The sequence below is a fragment of the Callithrix jacchus genome, chromosome 5 (assembly GCF_049354715.1).
Source record: "Callithrix jacchus isolate 240 chromosome 5, calJac240_pri, whole genome shotgun sequence".
In the NCBI taxonomy this organism is placed as follows: domain Eukaryota; kingdom Metazoa; phylum Chordata; class Mammalia; order Primates; family Cebidae; genus Callithrix; species Callithrix jacchus.
The window spans coordinates 19974174-19996108 of record NC_133506.1 but is presented as its reverse complement, the minus strand read 5'-3'; the positions used below and the strand labels follow the sequence as shown (position 1 = coordinate 19996108).

Below are 21935 nucleotides of genomic sequence, written 5' to 3'. Positions count from 1 at the left end.
CCTGCCCCTGGGCCAGGCCCCTTCCCCAAGGCAGGCACTGCCTGGCAAGGCTGCTGGTGGTGTATCTGTCAGCAGATGGTGAAGGAGAACATTGAGGACAGTTCCCCCGAGCCCATCTGGGGTGTTTCTGGTTCTAATCAGAAGTGGAACAGTTTCAGTGCAGCTTATGGGTTTATGTTAGTGATGAACTTGGGTGGAGATGGTGACACAGCTTGTTCTCTCCTCCTAGGCTCTTAGTGTATCCAGTATCCTGAGCTGCCAGGGGCCTGGCCACTGCTGCACAGAGCCCTGTCTTGGCTGAGCTGTCACTGCTGCATGTCCCTGGTTGCTGGCCTGCCTGTTATCTGCAGTGCACAGGTATGCATGTCTGTGCATATGTACACGCACCACACACATATCATGCCCACCTCACACACCACATGCATACCCCATACACAGCACACACAATACACATAGCATACCCATCTCACCCTACATACATGCCATGTCCACCTCACATACACCACACACGTACCCCATACACACCACACAAAACACACGTATCATACCCACCTCACACACCAGGCACACTTAACCCATATGCACCATGCATCACGTATGTACCATGCCCACCTCACACAGCTCACACACTTAACCCATCTACACTGCACACACAGCACACACATATCTTACCTACCTCACACACACCACACACATCCCAGAGGCACCACAAACATATCGTAACCCATGTCACACACCACATATCTGCCATGCCCACCTCAGACATACCAAACATTTAACTCATGTATATCACACACCACACACATATGATATGCACCTCACACACCACACACGTGTCATCCCCACCTCACACACCACGAACCACATATACACCATGCCCACCTCACATATACCATACAACCCATGTACACCACACATACACCACACACATACTTCATATACACCTTGCACTCTCCACATACTACACACCACACACATACCCCTTACACACCACATGCCTTATTCACACACACTACACATACCACACACACCACATAATACCATACATACATACCATAAATATTTTGTATACACCCTCACACCCCATACATGCCACACACCTCACATGCTTCATAAATACCATACACAGTACACTACACCACACATACGTATTACATCACCTATACAACACACTACCTTCCACATAACTTACTCACACTACACAGATACCACACACAGCACACAATATCATACATACACCATACATATCTTTTACACACCACACACACACCATGCACACAAAACATACACTCAACCCTTCCACACACCACACTCCACACATACCATACACACATCACAGACACCACATACCACACACCATATACAGTACACTGCACACACTCACCACACCCTCAAGGATGTCCTGCCACCACACACACACACACACACACACCACACACTTTCTACCCACACCACACACATGTCTCATGCACACACCACACAGCACTTGCCACACAAGCTACTCATTGAATGAAATGGAATGGTTTAGTTTTTCCAAAATTTATACTGCCCATCTGCAGGGCCATAGCTATCCTGGCCAGCACATCCCCTGGTTAGGTGTCAGCGCTGCCTCCTGTGTTTCTGGTTTCTCTGGCTGTGCCCTGGGGCGTGCTCACGTCCTGATTGCCTGTCCCTCTCCCACTGTGGCCACCTTCCTGGAGGAGACTGGCCTGTTTACCACCTCTCATAATGACTGGAGTGGTGGCTGGTGTGGGAAATCCTGCTTCCTCCCTTCGGTGTCTGCCTTCCCCGTAAGTTGTTTTGTCTCGGTGCTGATGTCTCCCCAGCTAGAGGAGGAGACCCTCAAAGGTGTACGGGTGGGTTTGATTATAATGCTGGTGAATAATAAAATGTGATTTGGTAGAAGACTCAACCAGTACAAACATCTTTAATAAAGTAAAATGTGCAAGCCCTCTCTGCTCCCACCTCTTTCCTCCCCTCCCCAGAGGACATGGCTGACAAGTCTTTGGGGGGGCTCCCCATTTCTGTGTGCCTTTGTGTCCATGTATGGGCTGGGGAGTGTGTATGTATTCTCTAGCCATCTTGACGAAGCTGGAACTGGGATCTATACACGAGCGCTGACTGTAGCTTACTTGACATTTTCCCTCTTTAAGATCCCTCACTGTAGTGCGCGTTGCCCCGCTGCTTTAAAAACGCCGCCGACTCTTGCAGCACACAAAGTCTGCCGTCCTTTATTTAACCATTCTTTATGTATGAGTACTTAGGTTGTTTTCAGTTCTTTAAAAGATTGCTGCAGTGAAAATCTTCAGCTATTTCCCATTGCTGTGAGAGAACGTGGTCGGAGGTGCCATGAGGTTGGAGTGGCCTCGTGCGTGCAGGGTTTTGTGAGGTTCTGACTGTGTCCTTCTCAATGAGTGTTCTTCCCACAGTGGCTGCCTCCAGGAGATGATGGCTATGAGAGTGCCTGTCATGGCCCACTGGAAGTGTGAGAGTGTGAGGAGCGGCATGTTGGACCACAGGGTGAGGCCAGGCCCTGTCCCACCCGGCCAGAAGCAAAGACGTGGATCTGCCCTTGGAGGACTGTGTGCCCAAGGGCCTGGAACGGGCCGCCCTACAGCCAGAGAGCCCCAGGCCTGAGGAGTAGGAGTGCCAAAACCACAACCCTGATGGGGACTCCAATTCTAAGTGAACAATACCTCTGAGGAGGAAGACTACAATGAAGGCCTCCCGGAGAAGGAGGAGGGCATCACCTGCTACATCTGCTACTGCCCCGAGGACACTAGCTACCTGGAGGGCATGGGCTGCAACGGGGATAAGTATCTGGTCCATGGCACTCACCCCGTGGACACCAACACGTGCCAGGGGCATCCATACAACATGCCTCTTAACTGGACCAGTGAAGAGCTCTGCTCCCATTAGAACTGCAAGGCACCCCGCCCCTCCCTCCGCCTTGCTTCAGCATCTGTGGGGGCTGTACCAGGAGGTCCCTTTCTCTCAGGCCCCTCTGCTCCCTTCTCTGGGACAGGAGAATCCTACTCTGGGACAGGAGAGGAGTGGCTAGACTCGGCGGGCCTGCAACCCGATAGCCGCTGTGCTGAGGGCAGCCAGGACTACCCGGACGGCCACCTGCCCATCCTGGAGGACGAGCCCTCTGTCCTGGAGGCCCACAAACAGGAAGAAGGTGGCCACTACTGTCCCAGCAAAGAGGGCTACCAGGACTGCTACCCCAGAGAGGCCAACGGGAACACTGGCGGCTCCCACTACCACCTGAGGCATGGGGATGGGGACATGGAGTACCAGGAGGAGGACATTGACCTGATTGTGGCGAAGATCAAGAGGAACCTGAGTGTGACCAGCATCACCGGTGCCAATGAAGCCAGCATGGGCCTGAGCCCGGATCCAGGGACTCTGCAGAGACCTGCCTGCCCAGGAAGGCCAGCTGCAGCCCCAGCAGGCACAAAGCGAAACCCAAGTCACTGAACCTCCCTCCTGAGGCCAAGCACCATGAAGACACACAGAGAGGCTTCAAGCCCAAGACTAGGACCCCAGAGGAGAGGCTGAAGTGGCCCCACGAGCAGGTAGGACTCTCCTGTCCCAGAGAAGGGAGCAGAGGAGCCTGAGGGCAAGGGACCTGGCTCTGCATCTCTTCTTACAGAGGTGCTGATCCATCATGAGAGCTCCACCCACCTGATGTAATGACCTCCCAAGGGCCTCACCTCCTAACACCATTACATTGGAGGCTAGGATCTCAACATGTAAATTTTGAAGGGACACATTCAGTCCATAGTACATAGAAAGTAATTTCTTAAAGTACTGAAAGTGGCTGGATGTGGTGGTTCACGCCTGTAATCCCAGCACTTTGGGAGGCTAAAGCAGGAGGATTGTTTGAGCCTAGGACTTCCAGACCAGCCAGGGTAACGTAACAAGACCCTGTCTCTCCATATATATATATATATATATATATATATATGTATACACACACACACACACACACGTATGTGTGTATATATATATATATATACACCAGCTAATTTTTTTTGTGTGTGTATACACACACATCTATGTATGTATATATATATACGTGTACATATACACGTGTATATATATATATATACACATATAGATGTGTGTGTGTGTGTGCATGCAACCACGCCGGGGTAATTTTTGTGTTTTTAGTAGAGACGGGTTTCACCATGTTGACCAGACTGGTCTTGAACTCCTGACCTCAGGTGATCCACCTGTCTCAGACTCCCAAAGTGATGGGGTTATAGGCGTGAGCCACTGCACCTGCCCTAGAATATTTGATAATATATTTTATTTTGTTTTAAGGAGTGCCTTTTGGTGAGTGTGCCCAGGAGGGTGGCTGTGGAGATGTACAGGCGCCCTCCCTGCTGTGCACCCAGCCCCTGTCTGGTCTAGCCAGGCCCCAGCTGCAGGCTGAGCAATTGTCCACAGGCCACATAGGCTGACATCCTGGCCTGGGCTCTGCCCACGACTGCCGCGTGCCCTTTTTGCAGTTGCTTGGCAGTGGGTGAGCCCAATTTGCTCCACCAGCTGAGACCCAGGCTGTGATGGTGCTGGCCACAGAGGACAGAGGTAGTGGCCTGGGACCTGCCACAATTCAGAGCAGGAGTCAGAGCCCGATTTCCCAGTCTGTAGAGTGAGAAGGTGGATCTCATGGTCTCTAAGGATTCATCCAGCTCTGTCTTCCTTGGCCTAGGGTTTGTCCCGATGCCTGTGGCTGATGCCCTGGGCTCCAGTCTCTCTAAGCAAGGGAGCAAAGCTGAGCAGAAGTTGGCCTCCACATCCCTGGCTTTTCACCCCCATCCTGAGCTTCCTCTCCCTGGCTTCCCCATCAGTTCTGGTGCCCCTTAAGGAGGGGCTTCCCAGAGGAAGAGTTGGCCAAAAGGGGCCTTTATGTGTGATGTGGGAGGCAGAAGGAAAGGCAGCCTTTGCTGTCTGGAGGCAGCCATGGCTGTCCGCAGTGTCACTGGCCAGGTCTAGGTCCGTTCTGCCTGTGTACAGCAAGTCCATCATTGTGACATGGGTTTTTCAAAAGAAAAAAGGGATTCACAAGACAGCCAGAGGAGGAGGCAGGAGAACAGCTCTCAAATCCACCTCCTTGGTGGTAAGGCAGGGTTAGCAAAGTGCGATGCTCTAAGATGTGGAGGGAGGTGATTGGCAGTGGGAAAAAATGAAGTAATAGGTTCATTCTGTGCAGAGCAGGCCTGGCACGGTGGCTCATGCCTGTAATCCCAGCACTTTGGGAGGCGGAGGCAGGCAGATCACAAAGGAGATCGAGACCATTCTAACTTAGTGAAACCCCATCTCTACTAAAAATATAAAAAATTATCCAGGTGTGGTGGCATATGCCTGTAGTCCCAGCTACTCTGGAGGCTGAGGCAGGAGAAATGCTTGAACCTGGGAGGCAGGTTGCAGTGAGCCAGGGTTGCACTACTATACTCCAGCCTGGGCAACAGAGCCAGACTGTGTCTCAAAAACAAACGTTCAGAGGAAGGCAGTGCAAGGCTCTTGTCACTCTCCTGCTACTTCCTTAGCCCTGTAGCTTTTGTTCTTGTGGTTACAATGTGGCTGCTGTTTTTCCAGGCCTTGGATTGCCTTCCTGGGAGGGAAGGAGGAAAGGTTCAAAGGCCGAGTCTGTCTCTTTTTAGCTGAAAACCATAGATTTCTCAAAAGTTTTAAGATTATACTTCAATTTTTATCTTTCAGCTGCAAATAAGTTGTCATTATTCTCAACTGCAGGAGTGTTTAACTGGGAATGTTGCTTCCTCTCTGCTAGCTTGGTTTTCAGATTGATGAATGGGTACTGAATTTTATCAATTGCTTTTTCTTTGTTGATTGAGCATTTTCTTTTTTATCTTTTTACTTTGATAAAGTAGCTTACAGTGATTGGCTTTTGAATGTTAACTAACATTACATTTCTGGAATTCAGTCAACTTGGTTGTGATGTATGATCAACCATTTCATATGTGGTTGAAATAGGTTTGCTCATAGTTCATTTGGTAGTTTTGTACTTACATGTTCACAAGAGGAAGTGGAGTGTAAGTTTCCTTTCTGGTGATGTACTGTTAGGTTTCAATATGAAATATTAAGGCTATGCTGGTTAAACAATTTGGAAACTGTTTCTTGTCCTATTTCTGATAGTATATGAAAGATGTGTGCTATTTCTTCCTTAATTAAGCATTTGGAAAGAATTCACTTAATAGGCCATGTGAGACTAGTTTTCTTTATAAGATTTTTAATTACAGGTTAAATGACACATATATGACTATTCATTTTGCTAAGCCATGTTTGCTGAATGAATTTGTTCATTTCATCTCAAATTTCAAAGTTGTTCTAATATTTATTTATCTTTTTTTTTTTTTTTGAGATGGAGTCTCATTCTGTCGCCAAGCTGGAGTGCAGTGGTACAATCTTGGCTCACTGCAACCTCAACCTCCCAGGTTCCAGCAATTCTCCTGCCTCAGCCTCCCACTGAGTAGCTGGGACTGCAGGTGCACATCACCACACCCAGCTAATTTTTTGTTTTTTTTTAGTAGAGACAGGGTTTCACCATGTTGGCCAGTATGGTCTCAATCTTCAGACCTCATGATCCACCCGCAGAGGCCTCCCAGAGTGCTGGGATTACAGGCATGAGCCGTGCCTGGCCTCATTTATCCTTTTAATATTGATAAGGTCTGCATTTAGAGTTTGTGTCTCTTGTCTTTTTTTTTGAAACGGAGTCTCACTCTGTCGTCTGGGCTGGAGTGCAATGTCGAGATCTTGGCCCACTGCAACCTCAGTCTCCCGGTTCAAGCAATTCTTCTGCCCCAGCCTCCCCAGTAGCTGGGGCTACAGGCACCTGCAACCACACCCAGCATGAGCCACTGTGCCTGATCCTATTTCTTTTTGAGAAACAGTCGGTCTGTCACTTGGCGCCAGGCTGGAGTGCAGTGGCTCCATCTCTGCTCACTGCCAACCTCCGCCTCGTGGGTCCAAGCAGTTCTCCTGCCTCAGCCTCCTGAGTAGCTGGGACTACAAGCATGTGCCACCATACCCAGCTAATTTTTATATTTTAATAGAGACAGGGTTTCACTTTGTTGGCCAGGATGGTCTCGATCTCTTGACCTTGTGATCTGCCCGCCTTGGTCTCCCAAAGTGCTGGGATTACAGGAGTGAGCCATTGTGCTGGCCTTTTTGTTAATTTTTTAAACCCATGTAATGGATTCCCCACAGTGTTGGGATTGGCCTCCAGAAGTGCTGGATTACAGGTGGGGCATTTGGGGCACCATGCCTTTTGGGGCTCCAGCTCTGGTTCTGGAGACCAGAGACCGGCTCATGGACCGGTCCCGGGTACACGTGCCCGCTCTACTGACTGTCCCAGTGCCAGGGCCAGGGGGCACAGGGCCTCCCACACACTAGTGGCTGTCACAGCTTTATTTTCCCTCTCTTCCCACCGCTTATTGTTTCTGGGAAGCTTTTTGATCAAAGAGGTGAATGAGCACCTCTGGTGAGGGGAAGCAGTGGGGATAGTGCAATGGGTCAGGGGCCGCAGATGAGTGCACGTGCACCCGGTAGAGGAGGCCCTGCGGGCTTGCCACGCTACCCTTTAGCTTGGGGGCTCCATAGCAGTTGCTGGGCCGTTATTAATTGCAGTGTGTGGCTCTGCACGTGTTCGTCAGGAGCTAGGCTTCCCCGACTGAGCCAGCGGCGGCAGGCGTCTTAGGCAGAACACTGGAACAGCCCCTCACCTTGTCCAGGTAAGCTGGGGGGCCCAGGCTATCTGACATGTTGGCTCTACCCGCGGGGTAGACGCGTGCGTACCCAGATGATACTGGGGTAGCCCAGAACCTGTGGCCAGAGCGCTCCAAGCCTTGCCCTCTGTGCTCGGCGGGGCCGCGGGGCTGCGGGGCGGCCATTGCTGGGATCTGGGGGTGCAGCCTGGTGGCCCCTTCCCCCTCCCATGACCGGCGGGTAGATGCAGCGGGGACCAGGAGGCGGCTCTCACATCCCGGGCAGGGGACACTGCAGCAAAAGGCCACCAGGCGCCAGCAAGAGGCACTGTCTGGGGGTGCCCAGGTGCCCTCTCAGGTCCTTCCAGACTGGCCGGGCAGCCGGTGCATTCCGTGGCCCCGCTTGGTGCTGGCATGAAGTCCTGGTGCTTGGCGGCAACTGGATTGGGGTCGCCTATGGGTTTACTGCCCCTGGGAGACTCGAACCCAGATCTTCACCCCCTTCCCTTTCCCTTTATAACAAGGCCCAGAGGGAAAAACTTCTCAAACACCCCGTTGCTCCTGAGCTGCAGGCTCCGGGTTGGGGGTGCGGTGTGGACCTGCCTTGAGGCCATGCCCCTTCACCACAGCAGGAACTGCATGGCAAGACTGCTGGCGGAAGTCTGGCCGAAAATGGTGAAGGAGAACATTGAGGTCCCTGGTCCCCAAGCAGGACTCTGTGGACCGGGCAGTTGGGCCTTGGTGTGCCCAGGCCTGGGTGAACTTTTTTTCCTGGCCCGATGTGGAAGGAGGATGAGGGTGAGGACACCTGCGATGGGCCTGCCCTGCGGGACCCCAGTGAAGAGCAGAGCCTTAGAGGAGCCTGCCAGCCTTAACAGTATTTACTGGAAGGAGGAAGACTTATTTTTTTCAGATCTGTTTAGATAAGACCTGGCAGGGACCAGACGTAAATCTTGGTTGAGCACAGTCAGCTCCTAAATGGGCATGCAGAGGGTCAAGCACCCCAAACTCCACATCAGGCGTCTGGTACTTTTTTTGGGGGGCGGGGGAGCGGGGGAGCTAAACTGCCTTTGGCCACTTGAACCTCCTTTGCCTCTTTTTGTTGTTGCTGTTCATTTTTTTTTCTTTTTCTATTTTCTGACCTCTTTGCGAAAGGACAGAGGTTTTAGAAATTAGGACCTGAGAGCTTTGCTGGTTGAAGCAGGACAGGTTTTCAACTTGGTAGCTGCTGGGAGCCTTTTTCTCAGGCCTCTGAGTCAGGGTCTCTCCATTGTGATGAGGCAGGGGTTTCTCTTCCCAGGAGGTGTGGCCACTACATAGGAGACAGAATCTGTTTCCAAGTCCAAAGTGTCTAGGACGCCATTCCCTCTGCACTCACTCCTAGGTGACCTTGGGGGCTGCCTTTCCCTGCAACCTGGGCTGGAGAGGGTCTCCTGAACTTAGGATCTCTTGGGCAGGAGGGCTGGGGTGACATGGACATGGAACCTGCTGGGGCTCCAGGCAGTGTCCAGGGCATGAGTGGATAAAGCTGGACTCGTGGCTGTGTGCCGGCAGCACTCCCTTGGTGGGTGCTAGCAGCACTGGCAGGGGGGCCCTTGGAATGGGCTCCATGGCTAGGCTGGGACTGGGTGATGGCACTAGTGATGGGGCACCGAGTCTTCCCTCTCATTTGTTAGGAAGGGTGGTCTGTGCCTCTCCCCACTGTCCAGTTCCTGGGCTTCTGGGCTGGGAGAAGCTACAGGCTGAATCCCATGGGGTGTGAGTATGTATGAGCAGTAGAGGTGGGGTGGACGGGATGCTGGAAGGAGGTTAAGCTCTTCCTTCCAGCTCCCCCCAGCCACCATTCTACTGTCTGTCTTTATGTTTTTTTGAGACAGAGTCTCGCTCTTGTTGCCCAGGCTGGAGTGCAATGGTGTGATCTCAGCTCACAGCAATCTCCAGCTTCCGGGTTTAAGTGATTCTCCTGCCTCAGCCTCCCGAGTAGCTGGGATTACAGGCGCCTACCACCACACTGGGCTAATATTTTGTATTTTTAGTAGAGATGGGGTTTCACTATGTTGGTCGGGCTAGTCTCAAACTCCTGACCTCAGTCCATCTACTTGCCTCAGCCTCCCAAAGTGCTGGGATTACAGGCATGAGCCACTGGGCCCGGCCTCTACTTTCTGTCTCTGTGAGTTTGACGACTCTAGGTGCCACATCTGAGTGGAATCATACAGTCATTTTTCGTTTTACAATTGGCTTTCTTTCACTTAGCATGATATCTTCAGGCCCCATCTGTGTTGTAGCATGCATCAGAATTTCCTTCCTTCTTAGGGCTGATTACTGTCCCCATCGTATGGATAGAGGACGTTTTGTTTGCTGTTCATCCCTCAGACATCGAGAATATCTCACACAGTAGAAAGAATCAAAGAAGCCTGTGAGGACTTCATCTTGGCTGCTCATGCTCTCTGTACCTCCACCCTTTGTGAGAGTTGGGTGGACGCCTGAAGCTACCTGCTCATCCTGCATGGAGCAGATCGGCCCAGTGCTGGGCGCAGAGGATGCCAACTGGAGTAGGAGCCAGTTCCTGCCCTCAGAGTGTGGCAGTGACATGCCATGTTAGTGCCAGCCTTTCTGCGGCTTTGTAAAGTGAAGAAAAGAGTGCGTATCCATCCTGAAGGTTTTGTGACCACAGGCCTTCTAATGGAAGCTTCTGTGTTTCCAGAGTTAGGTGAGAGCTCTTGGAAGGATCTCTTTTACCCCAGGTCTGCTAAGAATGGAAAGCCCCTCTGCGTGACTGTGACTGTGACGGTGACTGCAGTAGCTGGTGTGATCATCTGGTCATTTACACCAGAACCTGGGAGTTCGTGGCCTGCCAAGCTCACCTCTCATACTGAGATGCCAATAAATAGTATCCAAAGTTGATACCCAGAAAGAGTTTAAAAAATAGAGAGGTGGAAAATAGCCACCAGTAGAATTAAAATCAGAAACAATGACAAGGTTGGCCAGTGGAGTTGGCAAGTCCAGATTGGGGAATGTGATGTTTCATTATAAGCTCTTTCAGCATTTGCTTACTTTGGTGTAAGTGAAAGAATTGTCTCCTTTTTTTGAGGGCCATGTATAGCAAAGGACTCACCATCTGTCAGACATATGGGTCAGTTTTCCAGTGTGTCTGACACTCATTCATATGTCCTTATTCATAAAGAAGAATGAAGTCATGTCCTTCACAGGAACATGGATGGAGCTGGAGGCCATTATCCTTAGCAAACTAACACAGGAATAGAACCAAATTCATGTCAAAGAGGGAGCTAAATGATAACACATGGAAACAAAGAGGAGAACAACAGGCACTGAGGCCTACCTGAGGGTGAGAGGTTGGAGGAGGGAGAGGAACAAAAAAATAAAACTGTTGGGTACTAGGCTTAGTACTTGGGTTAAGAAATAACCTGTACAATAAACCCCCATGACAAAAATTTACCTATATAACAAACCTGCACATATACCCCGAACCTAAAATACATTTTAAAAAATTTACCTATATAACAAACCTGCACATATACCCCGAACCTAAAATACATTTTTAAAAAATTTATTTATTTATTTTTAAAATAATACATCCATCATTGAAGAGTGAATGGTGAATCATTTACTTTGGACTTTTATTACTGATTCCATTCAAACCTAGAAATGCATCTCAGTTCTGTCCTGGACATTCACTGTCTTTATCCCTACTAATAGCTGCCTGTATTTCCAATTCAGACTAGTTTAAAGCAGGAGGCCAGAGGCAATGGCAGATCTAAATGATTGAAACGGGTGATTTGAGAGTCTAGTAGCCTACCGAAAGAGGGAGTGTATACTGTTTCAAGGAAGGTTTTGTTCATATAAATTTTCAGAGTTTATTTTAAACTAGTTACTTAGAAAGTTTTCAGGACCACTTACTAGATACCACTTTGTATCAAATGCAGAAGAAGTAAAGGGATTTTTTTTTTTCAAAAGGAAAGAGTGAAAGAAAAAAGGGCTTAGAATCAGTTCTGTGTTTCTGTCCCACTCACTAACTCTTAAGACCCTCAACAGGTTACTGAATACTTTCTCAGCTCAAATTTTCCTCATTTATCAAGTGAAGGTGAAGCAACTTCACTGCCTTGTTATGACAACTAGATGAAAAAGAGTAAGTTCTCAAAACGGGTTAGAGTTTTTCTCTTTTCTTTAGTACTGCACACTGATCCACCAGCCAAACGTTAAGTTCTTTTTAATAACTGTTATCAGTGTAAAATGTAAAAGATGTTGAGGAGGACATTCACTATGGCTCTGCCCAGGCACCAATGAACCAAACTTAAGGATAAAGTGAGTTAAATGCCAACCTTCTAAAAACAGTTGCAAACCATTGAGTCCACTCCCTTCCCTGGGCTGGCCAAGAGGAGACACATCTCTGTACTATCCCCAAAGGGCTCTGCAGTCCCCTCCCCAGCGTGTGAAAGAATTGAGAGAAGTGGGGGATTCACAGGAAGTATGAGTTTCAACCTGATGAAGCAAGAGTTCATGACAAAGATGCCTTCTCTATAAAGCCAGGTGATGGGAATCCCTCATAAGGTTGGGGGTGCCTGGGAAAAGGAAAGGTAGGATCTCATTCCTGAATGGTCATCTCCCAAGGCACGCAGGATTACTCAACTGCCCCAGAGCATAGCTGAGGAGGAGGAGAAAAGACAGGAGAGAGCAAGGACCAGTGGTGGAGATCTGTGCACACCCACACTTGGAGTGCAGTTTCCTGGGTGATGTCACTGAAAGGAGCCAGTTTTGGGTTATCTTGTGAAGTCTCCACTGAAGATGGCTGGGAACAGGCATGAAGAGCTCCCAGGACAAGCATCAGCTGTGGCTGCTGCATCTAATTCTGAGGGGTCATGAGCTTCTCAAACTTTCTCCTGGTCATAAAAGTGAAAAAACATAGTTGTTTCAAGAGCCAGGAAGATTCAAAATGACCAAGCTTTGGCTGAAATCTTGTGGTTCAGTCTGAAATAAGAGCTTCACTAAGAAATTATTTGTCAGCCTGGCAAAACAGCCGGCCTGCGAACAGAAGAAAGACATAAAATCCCACTTATTTTGGACAATATGATGCTTTCCTTTAAAGGCTATCTGTGAGGAAGATGATATGTAATAACAGACTTAAAAAGTTATATTTGGCTAATTCACATGGCATAGACGAGGTCCCCTTTCCTCTGCTGTCCACTGGTGTACAATCTGATCCCTCTGTGATGTCAGCAGGTATTCTGAGAACCCTGAGGAGTGCTGGAATGTTCCATGTGCCATCTGTGCCCTCAATACATCATGCTCCAGACTGAGGCGCCATCTGTCTCCTTTTTCAGGTCTGTGACCATTCCTTTTATTTTTTTTTAGATAGATTCTCATCACCCAGGCTGGAGTGCAGTAGTGCCATTTTGGCTCACTGTAACTTCCACCTCACAGGTTTAAGCAATTCTCCTCCCTCAGCCTCCTGAGTAGCTGGGATTATAGGCATGTACCACCTCACCAGCTAAGTTTTGTATTTTTAGCAGAGCCAGGGTTTCACCATACTGGGAAGGCTGGTCTAGAACCCCTGGGGTCAAGGGATCTGCCTACCTTGGACTCCCAAAATGCTAAGATTACAGGTGTGAGCCACTGCTCCTGGTCCTTCTGACCCCCTTTTCACACCATAATTATTCTCTCTGGTCTGTTTTGCCAAAGGATATGGACTAAGATGATTCCTTCAAGCATAACATCCAAAATGAATTAGACACTGCTGATATTTGACGATAACATAAGGAATGTAAGTGCATAAAACAAGCTCACAGATACAATCCCACCTTCTCTTTGTTAAAAGAATTTATGAGGTGCCATTTATCCTTGATTTCTTTATGGACACAGCTCCTAGAACACTGGAAACCTGCTGGGGCTCATGCTTGTGTCCCAAAAAGAGTCCACGTTTTTGTGTTCTCCAGAGAAAGACTCCCAAGTCCTGCCTCTGGTTATTGCCTGAGGAAGGGAAACATTGCTTTGCACTATTAACCTCTTGAAGGATGCATGTCCCACAACCATGCTAAGAACATTCTCATGCATTTGAATTTAGAGACTTTTGACACTGTTCGGAGTTTCCCAAAGGGTAATGGACTGCTATTTGATTTATATCTCATGATGAAATTGGTTCATGAAGAAGGTTCTTCTCAAAGCTGTGAGTCTAGCCCAAGCTCCTAGTTTCAGTTTTTACCTTCAGAGTTACAGGAAAAGTGTGTTTCAAAAGAAAAGGTTCTTTTTTGAGCTCATCGTATCACTGTATGCTGGTGGCAAATAGTTTAGCCTTTGTCAGCCTCCAAATGAAGACAGCAAAACTTACTTCCCTTTGTGAGGATCAAATGAGATAATTTATTGAAAGCATCTTTAAATTATAAAGGATTCTATACACAGGAAGTTCTGCTGCCTTTTTTTTTTTTCAAATCTTGATGCTTCTGAAGCTAGTAAATTAGAGTTCCTTAGTTACAATCTGTGGTTCTGCATAAATGCAGGAATCTTGGGGGAAATGCTAAAATTACTCTTCATGCAATTTACTAGTTTGTGTATGTTGGGATTAATATTTTGAGACATTCATTTTTCTCTTATATGTTTCTAAGTATATGGCCTTCTCCACAGTCGGCCTGAAGCATCCATTGCCTTGGGAAGATGGTGAAGTGGAGAGCAGGGGGTGGGAGGATGAAGAGAGATGAGATTTGCTGTAGTGGAAATCCGAAGAGAACAACATGACTTGCAAAATTGTTGTTTAATAAGAATCTTGAGAGTCAGCCTCTATTTTGGGAGAAAATATTTTCTAAGGGTTCTTTTGGCCCCATTGAGCAGACTAAGAGTTGTATCCATGGGCTCAGATCACAGGCTTTCTTCTACAGCAAAGAAGACCCCTCCTGACTAGGACCACTAAGAAAGGAGTGGTTGGATATGCAGTTGAAGAAAAGCTCCATGGGATAGGATGGGATATAAAACAATACAGATGAGAACGAAGCCTGAAGAGCATGACTTTACATGTCCAAAGTCATAAGAGGAAGGAAGGCAGATGTTGGAGGGAGTGAACATGTCAGTTCCTGAAGTTCTTATTCCCAGGAATGTGGCAGGTTAAGTTCATCCAGAAAGGCATAGAGAAGCCCCAGATTAATGGGCCTGCAGCCTGTTTCCTTGGGCCTTCTGCATGGACTCTAAGGAAGGCAGGCTCTGCATGTGGCCACTTTTAATATGGCAGTGGGCAATGGTGCTCCTACAGTGGCCAAAGACGAATGTAATGGTGAGATGATGTATGGTCAGACGTGTGTCTGATATCCCTTTCTTTTCTTTTTCCTTTTTCTTTTTTTTGGAGACAGATTCTTGCATTGTTGCTTGGGCTGGAGTGCAATGGCTCAATCTCAGCTCTGCAACCTCCACCTCCCGTTTCAAGTGATTCTTCTGCCTCAGCCTCCTGAGTAGCTGAGATTACAGGTGCCTGCCATGAAGCCCAGTAAATATTTTGTATTTTTAGTAGAGACAGGGTTTCACTATGTTGGCCAGACTGGTCTCAAACTCCTGATCTCCTGATATACCCACCTCCCAAAGTGCTGGGATTACAGGCATGAGACACCGTGCCTGGCCTCTGATATCCCTTTCAAGACCTATTTCCCATTTGGGATCCTGAGAGAAGGAAATGTCACAGTCATAAAGGCACAAGGAGAGAGGGCTTGACACTGAATGTCCTCAAGCTGTCCTCAGTTCCCAAATGACATGAATGGGATCCAGATGTACCCACATGTTCTTATAGAGGGGAAATGGAAATAATGGTGTGAATGGTCAAGGATGTTGCAGAAGGATTATCATGGTGGGGAAAGGAAGCACCAACTTGGAATAATCTGGGTTAGGATTATGACCTTATACTGGGAGAAATTCACAGCATCATTTGGAGCTCATGTAGTTGAGAGATAACTGGGTTCTGTTATTACCTGACTGTGCATTACCTGACTGACACCTACCAGCAGCTGGTGAGAGCAAGGTGTGCTTGACTCTTTTCCTAGGACCAGAATGAACTCCAAATGCTGATCTGAGATGTTCCTCCCCTTTCTGTGACCATGAGATGCTTGTGCCCTATATCCTCCATGTCCAAATGCCCAGATGCTCTTCTGCTGAGGGCAGAGAAGAGAGAAAGTGGCATGGTCTGACAGATTGGGTGTTTTACATAATGAATAGTTTATGTATGATTAAGACATTAAATTAGACCTTGCTTACTAGACTGGATTATGTCAATTACTCCCACTCCAAGATATAGTAACGGAGAGGTGTTGGGGGTGGTGGTTTTGCCGTGCTGATGTTGTTCTATTTCTTGCTCTGAGTGTTGACTCCCTGTGTGTTTATTTTGTGAAAAATCATGGAGACGTACTTTTAAGACATTTGCACAATCCTTTAAATATGTTATGCTTCACCCAAAAGTTTGAGAATTCTGATGCCTCTGAACTTACTTGTACGTTCATAAGGACATACACATACAGCCCAGCAGATGGCACTTATGAGAAGACAAAAGTCCATTTTAGAGAAATAAAGATGCCATCTTTTCTCCACACATTTGCAATGTGAGTAAATGTGTGACTTTACTTCCCAGGCTTGTGCTAAAGAAAGTGAGTCAAAAATCTGAACCTAGAACACTCTGCAAATGCAGTTGGCAACGATGCCATAAGGAAAGGTTCAGGCTCGTTTTGTATTTAATATTCTCCAAGCAGTAAGTGTTCGAGGACCAATTTCAGATGACAGAAATTAGAAATTCGGTCATCATTGTATCTGTATATTATAATTATCAGTGTGTCAGAAACGAACACATCTTTTATATTTTCTCATTTTTATATATTTTTAGATACAGCACATACTTTCAAATATTCTTGGAGGCCTTAAATTAACTTTAGTTAAAATATTCCCTGAACTGGCAGTAGCCTTATAATGAAGCGAAGTATAGTGGAAAGAAGAAAAGAGAAAGAAAAAAGTGGGTCAAGTCTATACCTCTTGGTGTGACGTTAGTTGAACTGTGTAACCTCTCAGGATGCTTCTTCAGCAGTGAAATAATCCTCACATCTGCACACCCTGCAGCCTTGTGGTGAGAACAAAGGAGATGCCATGTGCCTAAGTCTTTGGCAAACTGCATTCACAGGACACCTCTTGATCATCGCAAATCTGCCTTGAGAAATGAAAGGCAGGACACGTCCATCATCTGCAACTTCAGTGGTGGAGCAGCTTTGTATTTCTAGAGCTTTTGTGCCCTGCTAAGTCATTAAAGGAGGCAGTATTAAAATTCAATTGGCCCCTGTTTAATTGTGCTTCATAATCTGTCACATGAAGTGACGTATCTATCAAATAGCTTGTGGAACATAGAAGTCAGCCAGTTTTTGGGTTATGATGCAAAGTGGGAGTTGGAGAACCTTTCTTTATATTTAGCCCTGTACAACTGTAGCTGACACTGCTGGTGTCCATCCACCCTCCCTCCCCTCACTTCAGTATATTCTCGTAGACTCCAACCGCCACCACCACCAGTATTACTGTGCTTGAGGGCTTTTTCTGGTAAGCAAGCCTGGCTCAGCCTGCTCACGGACAGTACTGAAAGTGTCAAAATGAATACCCCTAGAAGCAGCAGCCGATGAGTATCCCAGCTCTCTTAGCCACAGAAAGGGAAGCTCTTTGAGGCATCTGTTTTACTAACTTTCAGAATTCTCCAGTAGGGCTGAGTCTCAGTCACTCAGTGCTGGCTGGATTTTATAATCATTATGGTTGATTTCCCTTCTGTGTTTCACTTCCTCACTGTCATACTTGTGTTTCCTTTGCCTCCAAGATACACTAATTGTCCTCAAATTGCTGCATCAGGGTCTGCCTCTGGGGAATCCCAAACTAGGACAACAGCCCGCAATATTAGCTTTAATTTTTGACTCTTGAAGTTGGATTTGTTGCCTCACCTGTTGGCTTCCTTAGGTTCAGGAATCTTCCTTCCTGCTGCTATGGTTTCACTGTCCCCTCGAAAACTCATATTGAAATTTAACTGACTTAGTGATGGAATTAGCAGGTGGGACTATTAGGAGGTGATTAGATCATGAAAGCTTTGCCCCTATAAATGGGTTAATGCTGTTATTGCAGGAGTGGGTTAGTTACCTGTTTGGCCTCCCTTTTCTCTCTCTGTCCCTTACCCTGTGTTGCCTTCTGCCATGTTGTGACACAGCAAGAAAACCCTTACAATGTGGCCCCTAGATGTTGGAATTTCCAACCTCCAGCACCACGAGTCAAAGAAGCTTCTGTTCATTATAAATTACCCAGTCTGGTACTCTTTTACAGCAGCAGAAAATGGACTAAGCCATTCGCCCTTCATGCCCTACCCTTCATGCTCCTTAAGGGAAAATGAGATTTCCTATGTATGCTAGTTTATTAGGGAGGAATGAGACATCTTAAGACCTGTTTAATTGTTGTCTCTTTCATTGATTCTCTCTCTGTTCTTTCTCTCCCTTGTTTTTAGCGCTTCACATTCCTTCCCTATTTTTTCTGTCTCTGGACCCCAACCTTCCACTCCATGTAAAAAGAAGACAAGTATCGAATGATGCTTCCAGAAACTTATCACAGGATAAACACACTTTTGAATAATAGTACGCTTCTCAAAATCATTTTTTTTGGTGCTAAAAATTCTGACTTCAGACATTGACTTCTGAATACATCATGAGCTGAAGTTTGTTAGGTGGCGTTGTCTTTAAACAGGCTCTTCTGGAGTCACGTGTTACAGTCTAAGCTCAGACACAGATGTCCTAATGGAGAATAGACACACTGGCTTCGTTAAGACACAGACAAAGGGCAATGCATTTCCTACATGAACTACTCTTTCTTTCCTTCTCTTTCATTTGAATATCATGGCGAACTTTGCTCAACTTTTGAGTAGCTTTATGGGAGAGTAAGTACTGGCTTATAATCACTAAATCACTTGGAAACTGATCCCTCCGTAAGCAAGCATCCACCATGAAATAAGTTTTCTTTGTTTTAGAAAAGAGGAAGAAAATACATTCCATCCCTGAGCTGAGAGGATTTAACCAATAACTGACACCAAACCTGGATGTGTTTTTATAACTGAAATGCCAGGAAGAGGTATTTATTTATCTTTTAAATTGTGTCCACTAAGTAATCCAGATTGATGTTTGAAGAACTGAGACCTTTTCAAACTCAGTGGGACTGAGAAACAAAACGAGGAAACTTTTGTTTTTGCTGTTGCTGTTTTCTCCAGAATCAGTGAATCAGAAGGGGTGGCTGATGGCCTCATAAAGCTTCTATAACATTCAGTAAAGGATCAGAACGTTCAGAGTTCTTAAATTCTCCCTTTGAGGATTAGGGGTTAGTATTTTATGGAGGTGATAGTACCTCTTAAGTTTTCAGTGGGGAAAGGAATTTCCCATAAAAACATAGGGTGTGTGACTAAAATATAGTTTTGTTGCTGTGAGCATATCTTAAAATTTTATGGCCTGAAGTTTTATTTCTTTGCAAAACCAGTCTTAACTGTTTTACTTAGTCAAGTATGTTTGCATATCTCCCTTACAAAAATGCTAGAATTTGTGAAATCTGCTCAACACAGAGGGTCTCTTTGTGAGGAGAGAATCAGCCATCGCTGTGGTATAAAGCCCACTTCCCACACTGTGGGAATTTTCATTTGGTGGGATTTTGAGTTCCTTTTGTGCTTCAAGTGTTAATATTGGTTAGTGGAAATGGCATTTCCAACAGCCTCCGTGAGCTGAAAAGTTGTATTTTCATTTGACGTGACCATGGTTGTAAGGATCCTTAATCTCCTGTGTTCATAATTTGAGTATATCTCTCCTGCAATCAAGCATGCATAATAAACGTTCTTTCCTGCTGTGCGACATGCAAGAAAATTAGTAAATGCTGGAGAAAAGTGAACATTTTAGGTTTTAAAAAAGAACTGAGTTTTTTCTCTGTGCTATTTTTCAATTAAAGGAGGTAAAAAAACTCCTCTTTTATGACCCACAACTAAAAGGAAAAGGTGAAAGTATTCAGAGCACATCACTCACGGAAATTATAATGCTCAAGCTGGGAAAGCATTGAGGGAGGCGATGGGGTTTTCTGTCCTTGGGTTTTTCATTCAGATTTCCCCCGTAGTGTTCACTAGCTCCTTAAGCACTGAGAAACCAGAGACTTTGTGTTTGTATGGCTTGACTCCTTGGACAGGCGTGTGCCAGATGATCAATAATGTTTTTGACTCTCTTAAGGGCGTTTTACTGTTTCCCATCTCCCAACCTTTGTGATCTCCTTTCTTTTCCACCATGCCTAAGAAAGAATTTATTTTGATCTCTCTCTCTCTGTTTTCTGAGCATTTACACAAATAATACATGAATATATGTTATTTGTCTTTATAAAGGTCTTTAAATCCTGTTATGAAAACCTGACATGATCAAGTGCTACAAGATTACATATTAGTATTTATATACCACTAACGAGAGTGGAAACTGTTTAAAAGCTCTGAAGAATTATTTGCTGTATTTGGTAAAATTGAAAATTTGCATCTCATCCAGCAATTGCCCACTTATGTTTTTTATATCTGTAAAATGGTGACAATAATTTTATCTCTCATAGCACTGATGTGGAGAATAAAGTGATTTAATATATGTGAAATACTTAGAAGTTATATTTTTAGCTTTTGATATTTTGCAGATTTTATAACTAGTAGTAGTATAAATGTTGTTGTCATTAATTTCCCACTTTAGAGAAACTCTTGCAATGTCCACAAGGAGACTTGTATAAAATGTTGTTTGTAAAAGGAATAAAATATGCCAAGAATATAAATATTAATAAAAATGAAATGGATGAAAATATTATGTTATAGCCATACATTGAAATACTATACAACAGACATATGTATCAGTAAGGCTAAACTTCAAAAATGCAATATTAATGAAACAGTTTGCAAAAGAATATCCAAATTATGATACCAGTTACGTGAAGACCATAAGTTTTTAAACAATACTGTATATTTTAAGGGACGAGTATTATGAAGAAAAGTATAAAGAGTCACATAGGAATTATAATCTCCAAAGTCAAGGGAGTTGTTACTTCTAGCTGGGAGAAAGAGTTCTGTAATCAGGGATAAGGCCTCTTGGGACTTCAGCTGAATTGAAAATGTTTTATTTCTCAAGATGGGTAATGTGCAAATACATTTTCATTGTATTATTCATGATATCTTTCAGTAAATATTAAATATTGCACAACAAAATAAAAAGAAACAAATCGCAAGAGTGAAGAGTAAATAGCAAATTTTCATGAATCAGCTTTTACTTATACATTTTTTGGAAGAAAATAGTTATTTGTTAACTTGGAAAGTCCCTTTGACTGCCATACAAGAAGTTTTATATAACGATGTCTTGATTCTATTTAAATCCTTGTTAGGGAATTGAAGACAAATGAAAGCCAAAAGCAATGAGAAAATTCAAATAGCAAGTATTTACTCAGGCTGCTCATAGGGTTAAAGAAGACAAGATAGCTTACCTGAAGATAATGTCACCAATTGAGAGTAAATAAGACTCCAGTGAAGCTAGTCATTCATTATTTGTCGTGCACCCCTGCAGCCCTCCAGACCCAGACCCCATGGCTCCTGTGCAGGTCTTTATGTGTGGTAATTCATTTTTCATTTATGTCTGGTCTCTTAACATTCTGCTGTCTGGATGCCCATCACCAAATGCCCATGGTAGTATTTTTTTCTTATATTTAACATTTCCAGAGAGCTGCAGTTCAGGGGAAAGCACCCATCACAGACCACTCATTCATCCAACAGACATTTAATGAGTGTCTACTATATGCCCAGCACCATAGTAGTCACTGACATACTGTTGTAAATTTAATATTTTATAAACTTCCCCATAATGAGACTCTGCTGCTTAGACCAGGACATAAGATGAAGAATGATAATTTTCTGAAAGGCTTTCATTTAATGAGAGCTTAGGGACCTCTGTCTCCACCAGTCCTACTTTAATCTCAAAGAACTTTTGCCAGCTATATGTTTAAATGTTTTTCCTGAAAGTCTGGAGCCTTTCAGAATAATCTATAATATAGAAAACAATTGTCATACATAATATTAAAAAATAAAAAGACACGTGGTTCATAACGAAGAGTGAGAAACACTGCTTACTGAGTTCAGCTTCTTTTTCCACTCAACATTAGTTATGGGAC

General features: G+C 45.4%; 1 protein-coding gene across 1 annotated transcript; it reads left to right on the top strand.

Annotated features, from left to right (window-relative positions):
- The first annotated feature begins 75 nt into the window (after positions 1-75).
- On the top strand, positions 76-20582 carry LOC144582798 (amyloid-beta A4 precursor protein-binding family A member 2-like). Its single transcript, XM_078375396.1, is given in 7 exon segments — positions 76-180; positions 1560-1856; positions 2520-2640; positions 2687-2823; positions 2920-3376; positions 3379-3578; positions 18235-20582. Coding segments are annotated over 7 exon segments (1377 nt in total). The 3' UTR covers positions 18295-20582.
- Positions 20583-21935: the final 1353 nt, after the last annotated feature.